The sequence below is a fragment of the Pseudonaja textilis genome, chromosome 6, assembly GCF_049901715.1.
Source record: "Pseudonaja textilis isolate UNSWEBS1 chromosome 6, rPseTex1.2, whole genome shotgun sequence".
Taxonomy (NCBI): Eukaryota; Metazoa; Chordata; class Lepidosauria; order Squamata; family Elapidae; genus Pseudonaja; species Pseudonaja textilis.
This window is the reverse complement of record NC_141995.1, coordinates 35,800,113-35,814,282: the sequence shown is the minus strand read 5'-3', so window position 1 is coordinate 35,814,282 and position 14,170 is coordinate 35,800,113. Positions and strand designations below refer to the sequence as shown.

Below are 14,170 nucleotides of genomic sequence, written 5' to 3'. Positions count from 1 at the left end.
TGAGTTATCCCTCTGGAACTGAGAAAGAGTGCAGTGGAAAGTCTTGATTCTATCATAACTCTGTAATGTATCTGTAAATGTAATTCCATTCTATTTCAAATGGGTTTTAGTATTTTTTTCCCTAATTGAAGAATATATTTTCCTAAAGCAGCAAACTAGACACTAAGTCAATTTCTGTGACCTGTTCAAGTTCATGGTTCCATTTTCTTTGGATGCAAACAATGCAGCAACTGAAGCAAATCAAAAACAAAAGCAATGGGCTCTGAGGTATGTGACCAAAGAAAGAAGACTGAGCTCACTATTATAATGTTAAACTATGGTTTTGTTGTACGGATATACAACTTCAGATTCCAGAGGTGAATGCAGTTCCTCAAATCCCTTAGAGTCCCTCCAAAGCTGCCAATAAACCTTACTTTTTTAAACAGTAGAAAGCATATTAACTAAATTTAATTAATCTAACTTGAATGAAATTTGAACTGAAGCCATATCAAACACATCTAAATTTTGTCCGAGCCTCAGATACCTTTTGAGAGTATGTGACTCCAAAAATGCAGGCGCTATTCTGAACGCTCCCAGTTTATTGTTCAGTCTGAATATGCCCTCTCACACATTATGCATGTATACCAAATATGTTTAGAACTACAACTAAATGCTCTTCAAATGGAAGCTATTATATATAGAGAAAATATGCCCTATTATTGGGTTTGAGTCCCAGTTAAGAACAAAACAATATAGAACTTTGACTGTGTCCATCTAATCCTTGAAAATACTTCACAAAAGATTAGAAGACGCTGCTAAATGTTCACTGAGAGGAGTGATCTCTGAAAAATGAGCAAAATCATTATCCAAGTCCTTCTTCCTGATTTTGAGATGTCCCCTTCAGGACAGGCTAGTCTATTCATCAAAATCCCCCAATCCTTGGTGAAGTATTTTTACAAGAGAAATTAGATCTTTCAATCCTATTCCACATTCTTAAATGCAGATGTAACACAGAAACACACACGCACATGCCTGCATACTGGATATATATAATGCACATTTTCAAATATGTGTCTGTGTATATATACATACATATCTGAACAGTGTACTTTTTCATTGTATGTGTGTGTGTGTAGTGAAAAAGTGCATTGTTGTATAATTATTAATCCGGAATAATTTGATTTTGGAAATTGTTGCTAACTATTTACTTGCTTTAAACATCATTTATTAAACAATTGGTAAATGTAGCAATTAAACATAGATTATTAACATAATAATATAATCAATCATGAGCCTCAGTGGTGCAGTGGTTAGAGTGCAGTACTGCAAACTACTTCTGCTGACAGCCAGCTGCCTGCAATTTGGCAGATTGAATCCCCCCAGGCTCAAGGTTGACTCATCCTTCCGAGGTGGGTAAAACGAGGATTCAGATTGTTGGGGGCAATATGCTGACTCTGTAAACCGCTTACAGAGGGCTGTAAAGCACTATAAAGCGGTATATAAATAAGTACTATTGCTATAACCCATTTACAAATTATTTTAGTTTTAATTTTAAATATGGTTATTTGAATCCATTTGTTATACTTAAAAAAGATTTTAATAGAAATGAATTTAGTACTGGAATAAATAATTCCATCCATATTTTCACAACAGTATTTTTTTTATCTTAGGTACTCTGTACTATGTTCTGTGACTATTCTGCTAAACAGTTAGCAGTATTTGTATTATGTAACAAAAGTTTTAAAACTCAATTCCTTTTATGCAGACATGAAGAACATATGGATCCATTTATTTCAGAAGTATATCATTTAAATATTTTGAAATAAGTACCTGAAGACATTTCTGATGACCTACTATATTTAATTATTTTCTCCAATTGTTCCCGATTCCTTTTGCTGAACACTTTTGCCTGAATAAGTTCTTCTTTCCGAGTTGAAGGTCGACCATTGTTGCTCTTGTAAGGCTCACATGTACTAGAAACACTGGCACTTTCAAAACCTTTAAATAGATTTTAGTGTTACAACTTATTCTAATTCTACAAAGCTGTAACATTTTAAAATGTCAACCATGTCCATCTATTAAGCAAAATAGCTTAATAGAGTCTGAATAAATTAAATCAATCAATTTAAACAATTTAATCAATTTAAATAAATGTTGAGTCAAATACCAGAAATCATACCAACTAATTAAACCACATGTTACAAGACAGCACTATTTCTGAACGTTAAACACTAAAAAAGAAATCTATAAGCATTAGCTATAAATTTTTTACAATGGAAATGTACAGTGCGTGAGAAGGCATTCATTCATATGGGCTTGTCCCATTATCTTTATATTATGTTTTAATATCACAAAGTATATTAATAAATATAATTTATATGATAAGAATATTATTTTGAATAATATAGCAGAAATATTATTTATTAGCATTAGGCAGAAAAAAAAGATTAGCCTTCAATATTGAAAAGTATAATCCTAGTTTTTATCATCACAGACCACTCTGCATTTAATTTGTTCACTAATTCCATAAATCCTTGACGGTCACTCCTCAAATTATCTGGCCACAAAAATCTCAATATTATTGTAGGAAAATGATTTTAAACTATTGGCCTAATGTCTGGTTCTTTTCTTTGTGACTACTTCCAATAACAACCAATGTCTACCTCTTAAACTGGAACAATGTCATAAAGCAAAAAGTAACGACTTGTGGGTAAATAATCAAAATCTCTATAAACCTTGGGCAATGACCATGTGAAACATATACTGAAACATAATGACATCAAATTTCATGAAGAAACAAATACAGTCACAGATAGTTTGGCAAATGGCCAATTATCTCTCTTCACTGACATCTCCTAAATGAAACAAAACTTGGGCAAGCATAATATTTTGCAAACGGATGTAAAATATATATTCTAGATTATTTGAGTTAAGAGGGCAAAAAAAAGAAAAAAATGCTAATATAGAGAGCAACCCAAGCACAAAACAAACCCAACTTTATATATACAGTTGTCATACCATTAGCTCTAGGTCGTTTTTTAAACTGGGAACTACTCCTCCTCTTATTCTTGGACTTTGGTGTTTTGTCTTTTGAAGCCAGGCTGGCCTGTGCAGATGCTTTCCTCGGTTTAAATGTTTTTGTCACAGTAGTTGGATCCACCGGATCAGGCATGCTACTAAAGCTTTCCAGAGATTCTTCATCAAATTCCCTTCGTCTACTCATCTCAGGTTGATTTTTGTGATTGCTACATGCTGCATTTTGCACTGGGACTGCAAATCCAGTCCTGAGAAATGGCTGTTTCTCTTTTCTTCCTTCCTGATACTCATTTAACCAAGGTGATCTATTTTCCATCTCTTCTTCAGGCTGTCTCTGAGTTCTTAACAAAGCAGAAACGTTCAGTCATAGTAGTAAAGCCAAACGTTTTCCAAGAAAAGTTAATAAGAAAAGTGAACACATAATTTAGCATTATTTTCCATTGCGACTCTGCATAAATCTCTTAACAACAGCCTTCTTTACAATGGTTCAGCATTCAATATAATCAGTGTTAACAGCCTTCAGCACATAACCTTGGAAAAACACATACTGGGTTCCCAAAAAGAGGCTGAATGTGTCTTCAAGCAATACAAAGGTATGGTAAAAGATAGGTTCCTGCCCCCACATTGTTTTATTTGAATCACTGATATTTTCAAAAACTTGCTATTGTCTAACAGTTAAATAGATATTTAGAATAATATGGTACTTGTAGCAAGAGAAACCAAAACTAAAATTATTCTATAATTTATTTTTTCAAATACAGTTTGATCTACATATTAGATCAATTGCTGCTAAACCCAAATGGAATCAAACTGATACTCAGTACCTTTGAGTAAAGGAAATTCCTAATTTCAACAAATACTGCATCTTGAATATATCACTTATAAGTACCCCTTTCATTATCAACCTCACTGAGTTTTTAAAAGAAAAGAATACCCAAATGCTTTCTTTTCACAAGCAGAATATCAAGTGTGAATTATAATGCAATGCTGCTCGCCAAGCACTAGAAGCAGATACGCCATATTAGGTTTCAGATACCTTTGGTTCTCTGCTCCAGAGGTAGAATTACTTTCAAATGGCTTTGGGAATGCCATATAGTCAGCTTTTCCAGTACTGTTATGGTTTAAGGTTGGCCGATATTCACTGTTTTGAGCATTACAATTATGTGAAAAGTCCCCAGATGGGAACATCTGGCCAAGATTGATGCCTATAAAAATAAATGAGATCAGAAATAGATTAAATACATAATTCAAGTATTTTTAATCACCAGAATAGAAGTAAAGTAAATAAACGCTAAGATATTATTGGGTTTTCAAATTATGTTGCTATTTTTCTTCAGGATACTCACAATAGTTCAGATGAAATTATTCCATTTATAACCAAGCTATGTTGCCTGGCTGGAAGAGTGATTTGAATCCCCGTATATGAGATTTCTATTATAATTTATAAATTTACAAGGAAAAAAATAAACTTGAAATCAATTGTGAAGAATATATATATATATATATATATATATATATATATATATATATATATATATATATATATATATATATATATATATATATATATATATTGAGGAGCAAATAGCACAATCAATCTGTACATTAAGTGCTACTTTCTCTGGCTGCAAATAAGCTTTATGTTCAACTGAGAATGTTCTCTTACAGATGAACAAATGCTGCAGGGAATGTATTTCACTTGTAGTTGATTCTAGGGTGCAGTAGGAAAGTTCAGCCTTAATCCTTTATTCTCGTATATAAAATTTGCTAACATGTGAATCAAAAGAAAAACAGCTTTAGTTTTGTTTAGAAAACTGAATTATTCAAATAAACATTATTAAACAAATATCATCATTTAAATTCCTTTTAGTTTTTAACAATTTCTCTTAATTCTTGATTACTGCAAGGCATGCAAACATGTGCTATCTTGTTCTTAATCTTTGCAAATATTAATGCTTTTGAATAACAGTACATTATTTTTTAATCTTAATAGTACTGAAGAAAAATATTTAGATGGAAGCAATAAATTAAAATTGCAATCTAAGATGTCATATACTTTATTTTGCTATTAAAGAGGCAATTCTATACAACATTAACATATTTCATTCGTTAGAAGATACTTAAGAGCCAAGAATTTGCTTTGAAGAAAGAATGATATGCAACTAGGCAGTGCTTTCTGGCCATTTGTTTGCAACAAGAAAATCAGTATCATTGCTACTCCAAAATTCTGAAAATGCCTACCTGGTGGGAAAGAAGGGAAATTTGTAAATCCAGGCATATTAAATAAGTTCATTGCTTGGGAAGGGAAATTAAAGGGACAAAACACAGTTGGTGATGGATGTGGTGGTGCTCTGTTGTCTTTCTCCTCTTCGGGTGTTCTGGCCTGCTGCTTTTCTTGTTGACGCATGAGATTATTTAACATTTGCTTCAACCTGTTAAGTAGTTATTTATCAACAGAGAGCAATATAAGTTTGGGGCAAAATATTCGTTTTAGGAAAAAAATTAAATTACATGTAATTATTGAACTTGGTCAGAATTGTGCAAACCTGTTGGCAAACACTAGTAAGCAAAAGAAAAGCAAATAACGAATACCAGTTTGCCATAAATAGCTATAAGAAAGAATAACACCAATATGTTTGTATTTAATATGTGGCTTAACCTCTATATGTATATCTTTTTAAAACTAAATAAGGCTATTATAATTGTTTCATTTTTGCTCTAGTCCCAGAAGTGCTTAATATTTTCAAATGTACATTACCGCACTACTGTAATAGTAGTTTATTAATTGATTACAATCTTACCCAAAAAAAAAAAAAATACAGGTTCTAATTATAGATGAAAGAAAATACAGTAATAAAGTACGTATATAGTAAATATAGTAAATAGAAGGAAATCAGCGTTTAGATAAAGGATATCTCATCTGTTTAATAAAGGGTTCTTATCTCAACCTCCTTAATTATAAAACTAACAGTTCTGATCATAATATATACATTACAGCTCAGAAGGAAATAGGACAATCTACAACTCAGATCCCAGCAGGCTATCTTTCAAGTAGGGATGTTAAACATCTATGCCTATATAGTTGACTTCTTCAAGTGAGATAGCTGTTGTAAAGCCTCACATTTAGGACTATTTTTTCCCTGAATATTTTCAAAATAGGGGTCAAAGTACCTGGGCAATTATAATTAAATAATTATATAATCTTTTTAGCACCTTTACCAAGCTTCTTTTAAAATGATTTATCCACAAACTTATATAGGCAATTCCCTATTTACTATTCCCAAATAGTAAAAATTCACGTTCACAAAATTCTCCATTTATCTGACAGTCATATTTCATGCTTTTTGCTAAATACCATCACTTTAAATTTGGTTTTATTGATGTTTAAAAAATTAAGAACATGGAAGGTATTTAACTTTCACAAGAGTCTTCAAGGGCCTACTTATTACTGTGTCATTAGAAACAATGTCATTATATAAAAGGATATTAATAAATTTATCATGGATCTTCAGCATATAAGTGACTGAAAAGTACAGGAATTCTAGAATATCAGAGACATAGAGTGAAAATCATTGGGGCTAAAATATAAACCTGTCTAACATAACTAGGGTAGGTATGCTTAGAGAACCACCACCACCACCACCACCCCGTACAAACTTTCAAATGGGTGTTTGAGTAGAGCCTTAACCACGAATTAGTGTGGATTCCATGTCGAAATTGGCAAATTTCTTCTACAAAATGTTTCTCTTTATAAAATCAAAAGGTGCAGAGATCTATAAAGGTGATAAACAGTTTCTTGCTATTAGTTGTTTTGTTATGAGATGGTGCAAAATGAAATAATTGTCTATTATGGGCACTCTGATCTAAATCCAGCTTGTTTCCTCCACTAAGAAATATCTTTCCATTCCCCATCTTCTATTTTACCCCAAAGATATTTTGCATGCACAACTTCAATAAGGCTTATCAGTCTATAATTTTTGGGTCACCCTTGTGTCCCTTTTTATATATGGGAACTATAATTCCCACTGGCTGGGATGACTTTATGTAGAAGAACAGTCCTGCTAAAAATGGATCGACCAATTAATGTGTGTCTTAGAGACTTCCGGAAGTAGAAAATCTTCTCCAGGCATCTTATTAGATTTCAAAGATTGAATGAATTTAATTTCTGATACTGATACTGGAAGCCAGGGAGGAAAGTTACAAAGGCTAGACCGGGGTCGCCAACCTTTTGGACCTCAGGGACCACCAAACTCATAATTTTAGATCCCAGGGACCACTAACCAGTTCTGTGGGCATGGCCTAATTTGTGGGTGTAGCTTGGTGGTCATGTGACTGGCTGGGCATGGCTTGTATGTAAATATTATAAATATTTATATAAATGTTGAATTTTTTATAAAAAAGAGCAACTTTTACCCCAAATCAGGCAAGGCAGGCAGATTGAGTTGCTCACAGAATCATTCAGTGATCTATCTATTTGCCATCTCTCAAATTTGCTTGCCGTGAGTCTACACTGAATTTGCTTGCAAGCAAACCTTCTAAGGGTCGCCTGTGCTGAGCCGAAGATCTAAAGACTAGCTAGAAAGCAAGAAATAAAAACCATTTCCTGCTTCCTAGCTAATCTAAATCTCCCAGCACAGCAGAACAGATGATGGTCAGAAAAAGGAAAAATAGCAATTTAGCAGGCAAGTTTACCGGGTAAGGAGTGAGTGGGCAGGGAGGGTTCTTGCGGGCCATGTAGGCGGCGCAGCCTTGTGTTTCTGCGCAGCCTGGATTAATTGCTTTGTGGGGGTGCTCTGGGGGTGAGATTTCTCTGTGACCCACCAAAACTTTCTCATAGCCCACCAGTGGGCCGCGGTCCACCGGTTGGCGATTGCTGGGCTAGAGTATCAGTAATTTGCTTAGTCAGAAGCCCCTAAGAATTAGTAAACATAAAACTTTTCTTAAAGCTGTAACAGGAACATAGAATTGAATTTTAAGTTCGTTCAATAAATTGATACAATATTCCAGAAGAAAAGTGAATTTCTTTCTTTTGCTAAAAACTTCAGATCTGACCATATTTTAGTAGTTCAGGAAGCTTTTTTTAGGTTATCAGTTTCTTTTAATCATGCTTAATTTTTAACATTTTAATACAGTCTTTTATGGCAGGACATTCCTGGCCCTGGCGCACTGCTGTCTTCAGTAACTTACTGGTAACATGAATAGAATCAAATTTGAACATATTACTGGTTATAGTTTCTAGTTTCTAGTAGGAAGTTCATCTGTTAACAATTTCCAAGACAGTGGCGTATTGGATCAGGATTTTATCTGGATCTTAGATATAGGAGGAAATGGAGTTTCTCGAAATTTAGGTTGTTTTGAATTCAGAAAGGTGGATATTGCCTAGTATCCAGCTTGGTTCAATTGAGTTTCTATTCTATTGCATTTCAAAAATAGTTACTACTATTACTATTGCTAGAATGCACCTCAGTAAAGTATATTTTTGCACTGTTCCCAAAGTTTTTGTACTTTCTTTTTCAGTAGTTTTCACATACAGAAATTTAATGAGTCAAGAATTTTCTTAGGTTCCTCAAAAATAACTAAATGCACATATTTGTGTTAGCTGCTATTTCTGAAAGGGTGTAAAGTTAAAGTGGATACCTTTGAACATTATTTTGTTGCCAGGTCAGCTGTGCATAGCACTGATTTAATTGATGCATTATAAGGTGTACTTGTGGTGAAGCAACATTACCAGGCATCACACTATAAGGGCCAGTAAGCAAGGTCTGCAGTAAACAAGAGAGCATCTGCAAAGAAAAATGTAGAGTATTTTTAAATCTTTTTTAAAGAATGCAGTAGGTGTGATATATATCGGCCACTATCATAATTATTTTTCCAGGAGCAGAATCTTAATCCAAAAGTTCTCCCACACTACATGAAGTCTGGCAGAAAATCTCTCAATTAATCTTATTGCTCAGAGCTCCATAATGTCTGGATTTGCTTTCAGCTTATTAAATCTTAATCAATTCTAGCTCCTGATTAAAACTGAGCAAGAAAAATCCAAACAGTTCAGAAATTATTTAAGGTATATTACTGAAATCCTAACCATCCCAAAAATCTTTTGGCATAATTTTGCAAAATCTTTTGGCATAATTTTCAGAAAGGTGTTTTAAAATGGATAAAATAAAATACCACATAATAGCTCTCCAAAGGGAGACAAGTGCTGTTTGCTACAATACTCATTTACAGATTCCTATTTTAAGATCTTGTGGAGAAAGACAAGAAACACAACTGAATTAAAAAAAAAAAACACTCTCATATAGATGAGCAGAAATAGATTGGATCTACACTGAAACATTCTAGGACTCTCTGTCAAAATAAGCCAAATTCACAATCTGGATTTTTTTTTTTTTTTATCCATACTGTAGAAAGCTCTTTTAAAAATATTTTTACAATATACCTGTTGGTCCTGCATTAAAGTCTGACAAACACTGACACTGAATTCAAGATGCTTCTTTAATTGGTTAATTTGCTCCTGCCATTGTTCTTTCTCTTCCACATAAGAAAGTTCAGACATCCAGCGATGATTTTCCTGTCGTCGCATGCTGATGTTCTGTTGCTGCCTTGCTTTAGCTAGAGGACGGTAGTTTCCATCTGCTGAAAGAGGACGAGGATTCTTCCAGCTAAGAATGTTACAAAAAGGCATTATTATTCTAGAAAATAATCTCCTGGTATAATCAATTCATCAAATAAAAATGCAACAGATTTAAAAATTCAGAGACCTCATTTGGAGAATAACACATTTCCTCTTTCATACTGTTTTACAAGTGTGGTATCTTCATCCCATGTGTATAACCAGTACCCCTTTTTTTTCTTAGGGGAGGAATTGCTTATCTTTGGACATATATTGGTAAATATCTTGTGCAAACTGAACTTGTGCAAACTGAACTGAAACATCCCAAAATACATTTATTTTATTCTTAGAAGTTACTGGGTTTTAGTAGCTGAAAAACTGAATAGCTGAATGATAAACTGGTAAAGGAAATACTGAGGTCCTTGGTGTGCTCTGAGTTGGTTGTTTTCCTGCAGATGTTTCATTACCACAGAAAGTTGTTGTAGACCCCAAGGCAGCATACATACCTAATGCTCCTGCCTCCTATTTGTGCACAACAACCTGTGAAGTGGATTGGGATGAAGAAGTCATTCAACTAACCTCTCTTTAACTTCTTTTGCACAATATGAGATTTGATCTACATTATTGGAACACATGGGCATTTCACTGGAACTACAATCTTGTTCTTCCTCTTCCTCTTCTGCTTGAGCCAGCCCTTCAGAAAGGTATACTTCATCACCTTCATCTTCATCAAGTGCACACTGTGTAGATCCTCCCCATGTTGCCATTGTCCTAGCATTAGGAATTTTAAAAGTTATGCTAAAGTATAATAAAAGTGAAATTAAGTCATACAGAGCTAAAACATAACTTGACTTCCGGTTTGTTCCTTACTGGAGCGAAATCCATGATCGTGCGCCGTTTCACCCGAACTCACTTGCTGGAGGGTCCCTATCGGGACCAGAACCACCCTTCACCCTGGTGAAGAAGGGGGTAATCGCCTGGTGGGTCAAGGGGAGTCGCAACACCCCTCCCGGACAGGAAAATCCCTCCCAAAGGCAAGCTGCAGTGGTGGTCCTAAAATGACCACCACGAAGACAAAGAACACTTCGGGAAACTAAGTTTTGTGCTGGAGCAGAGAAGTAGCGAGCTGAGTGTGAACCAGGGCTTTTGAGGTACCCCAGTATTGAAATAAAGGGCTATCTTGGAGGGAAGTGTGTGGAAGCAGCAACCAGAGAAAATGAGAAAGAAACTGGATCTTATAAAACTTGGATTGGATTAATTTGGAGGAGAAAATTTAAAGGAAAATACTTTAACACAACAAACGTTTAGAAGTTAAACTGGATAACTACTGAATTATGGGCACTTAAAAAGCATAATTAAATGCTGAAATTGAATGTGCTGAAAAAAAAAGAAATAATAGCTAATGATTGAAATTAGCGAACTTAATAAAAGTATTATATTCAATAAAGAAAGGTAAAGGTAAAAAGACTCAAGAGCGCCAAAAACTTCAGTATGTTTTTAAAAATGCCTGGTCTTCTCAAGAGTTTGGATTTTGGAACTTAAAAGAAAATAAAAGAAACTTTTATTATTGTTATAGAACCATCCGAACAAAGACTCAAGAGTATGGATTGTTGAAAATAAATTCAAAAGATATTGGCTGAAATAATATACTGGACTCTGGGATTGAATATATCTATTAAAGAGGAGATTTTAACTATTAAGGAAGAGGAAAGAAAAGGAAAAAAGGAGACGATATAATGGAGAAACTATTTGTTGATATAATATTGAACTTACAAGAGTCAAGATTGGATTTGCAAGATATAAGGGACATAATAAAAATTAAACTTGAAATATGCAATTATGTACTACAGAAATTAGAAATGGTGACTCAGCATACACAAGAACAAAATAAACCAGAGGTGGAGTTCTATAAAGAAGAAGCCAACATTGAAGAACAAAACATACAACTATTATTTAAGCAGGGGGGGAAAGGGATTAGAATTAAAAATGTGTGTGGTCTGATGGGATGATAAAAGGGAGAATGGTTCTGAAAATGGATAAAGGGAAAGGGAAAAAGCAGAAAAAGGAAGGGCAAAAGAAACATCAAAAGAGGGAGAGGGAAAAGTTTAATAACTGGAATGAGAAATGGAGGGGAATAAGAATGGGAAAAAAGGGAATTAAGAGAAAGGACCAGAAAACAAAGAGGAATAGGAAACAAACAAGAATGAAAAGAAAGTACATTGTCCAAAGAGAGATAATGGGTAAAAAAAAACAACGGATAACGAAGGAGATTCCGCAAGGTAATATGCTGTGATGTATAAGAATATATTGAAAATAGTATTTTGTAATGTATAGATAATTCATAAGGTGTTTGATAAAATATAATGCAAAATCTGAGAAAAATATACATATTTGTGTTATATGCTAGATAGGGAGATTGAAATTAAGGTAGAATGAAGGTGGTTAGCTCTAATTATTAACCAGAGGGGACAATTATATTTACCGGTAAGGACTGATAAAATGACAAATGTGACAGAAAAAAGTAATATGAGAAATGACAATAGAAATGAGATGAGAATTTTAGATAACACTGTAAAATAAGATATGAGAATGTATTAATATAACATGAGTTGGAATTGGATAAGCTTAATATTTAACAATAAGGATGATGCAATATTAAACTAAACAAATATAATGAACAGGTTAACGATGGTCATGTTTGTATTGAAGAATTCTATGAATCCCAAATAGTATCTAAAGGATAAATATACATTTTACTGATATACTCCCTTTTGATGGATTTATTTTCTGTTAATGCAGAGAACTACAAAATTGATCTTTGAGAAATTGTTCAAAAACATTTAGTAAACCATGATCTGAGTCTATGACAGGAGGATTCCATTAGAAATAAAATCAGTTTAGCTCTGCCTTAACTATGCTGAGTATATGAAGGGAGAGAAAATGCTATCTGACTTTCAAAATTCTGTTATGTATTATTGTGGAATGTGTTTCATGACCTGGCTTAATTTAAAGGGCTAATAGTATCTATAAAAGAACAAATGATTTTTTTTAAAAAAAGTGAATTATAACGTAAGGTAACAGTTGCTGCTCATATGTTTATACCAAGCTATAAACCTGACTAGTAGTATTCTGGCCAATCATAATAATAATTAAAACGATTGAGAGGATGAAAGTTTGGAGACATTTGAATCCTAGAAACTTTCATGAAAAGACAAAAATAGAGTCACCTTGTAGGAAATATGGGTAGAATAAAAATTTAATAAGTAAAAAATAAACATTTTTATATAACTGCTACTGTAGCTACCTGCTAGGCAACCATTTTAACTACAGGGCTCATGAAACAGAGCACAAAGAGGAAGCAACAATATCCCAGCCTTGTTAGCGATTAGAATAAATTGTAGAGAAAAGGATTCACTTCTCCTCAGTTAATGCTGTAATTTTAACTATCTAAATGGATCCTAAATCTTTAGGGGAAAAATACTCTACAGCATATTTTTCACAACAGATGAATATAATTTAATCTTACTTTTCTGTTCTGCTTTGTTGGGGAGTACACTGAGTCTCTGATTCATTACTTTTAACAGATCCAGGTGCAGTAGGTGAAGCATCTGCTAATTTTTGTCTTCTCTGAAGCTCAGCCATTAAGGCTTCTAGTTGTTTTCTTCTTTGTCGCAATTCTTCTCTTAAAATCTCATGTTTACGCACTTGAGACCAGGTCTGTTTAAAAATTAATATTTATAGAACACTCATGAGGGTTAAATCAAAGTATGTTAATACAAAATTATATACATTTTTTTTGTTAGAACATTGAAACTATGAATATTTTGGAATGCCTTGAATTAAAGTAGTATAGAGAAAAATTCCATATCAGGCAACCCTAACAGTAATGACATTAAAGAAGAAAAAGAACACAAGAAAGAAAAAAATATTTTTTCAAGCAATTGAAAAAGAACACAAGAAAAAAACATTCTTTTTTCAAGCCATAATGTATGCTTTCATTGACAAAAAGAGGGAGCAAATGATGTAATCAAAGAGGAAACAAGTTAGAAAATACAAAAAGTTCTTTGTCATTTCTCCTTTAGTTACTTGTAGCTTTCCTAAATGTTTATTATCAAACATTATCAGAGTCTTTAAGACAGTTTGTATATTCCATTTTGCTGTTTTGTTTTTTGAAAGTCCACAAGTTCCTTTTTCAGTTACTATGTTGCTACATCAGTTTCTCCAAGAGAAAAATATAGGAACATTATTAAAGAAGTACACACAGTACCTCACTATCTACCGCCAATTCTTCTGATTGAATCGGAGACTTGTTCACTGTGCTGATTTCATTAGCAGCTGCTGTGGAAGTATTCCCTGCACAATTATCCAGACTAGATGTCAGCTAAAAAAAAGAAATAAATATTAAAATTGTAATTGAAACACTCTCAAAAAAACTCAAAATCAAAAGAATGATATACTGTATTTTTTATATTTTTTAAATTAATTCAACTGACTCCAGTAGAGTGAAGAATACTTGATTAGTTTTTGGATATTGCACCTAACTCT

The 14,170-nt window shown here is 33.3% G+C and overlaps 1 protein-coding gene across 35 annotated transcripts in view; it reads right to left on the bottom strand.

Moving 5' to 3' along the window:
• PCM1 (pericentriolar material 1) overlaps window positions 1-14,170 on the bottom strand; it is a 50,344-nt gene that overhangs the window by 18,043 nt on the left and 18,131 nt on the right. For all 35 annotated transcript variants that reach the window (XM_026697920.2, XM_026697926.2, XM_026697927.2 and 32 more), the window contains 9 exons: window positions 13,893-14,006; window positions 13,152-13,342; window positions 10,205-10,396; window positions 9,452-9,674; window positions 8,653-8,798; window positions 5,257-5,447; window positions 4,052-4,220; window positions 2,998-3,356; window positions 1,810-1,977 (listed from right to left, as the gene is read on the bottom strand). In XM_026697920.2, the coding sequence (XP_026553705.1) occupies window positions 1,810-1,977; window positions 2,998-3,356; window positions 4,052-4,220; window positions 5,257-5,447; window positions 8,653-8,798; window positions 9,452-9,674; window positions 10,205-10,396; window positions 13,152-13,342; window positions 13,893-14,006 (1,753 nt within the window). The remainder of the gene's footprint in view (window positions 1-1,809; window positions 1,978-2,997; window positions 3,357-4,051; window positions 4,221-5,256; window positions 5,448-8,652; window positions 8,799-9,451; window positions 9,675-10,204; window positions 10,397-13,151; window positions 13,343-13,892; window positions 14,007-14,170) is intronic.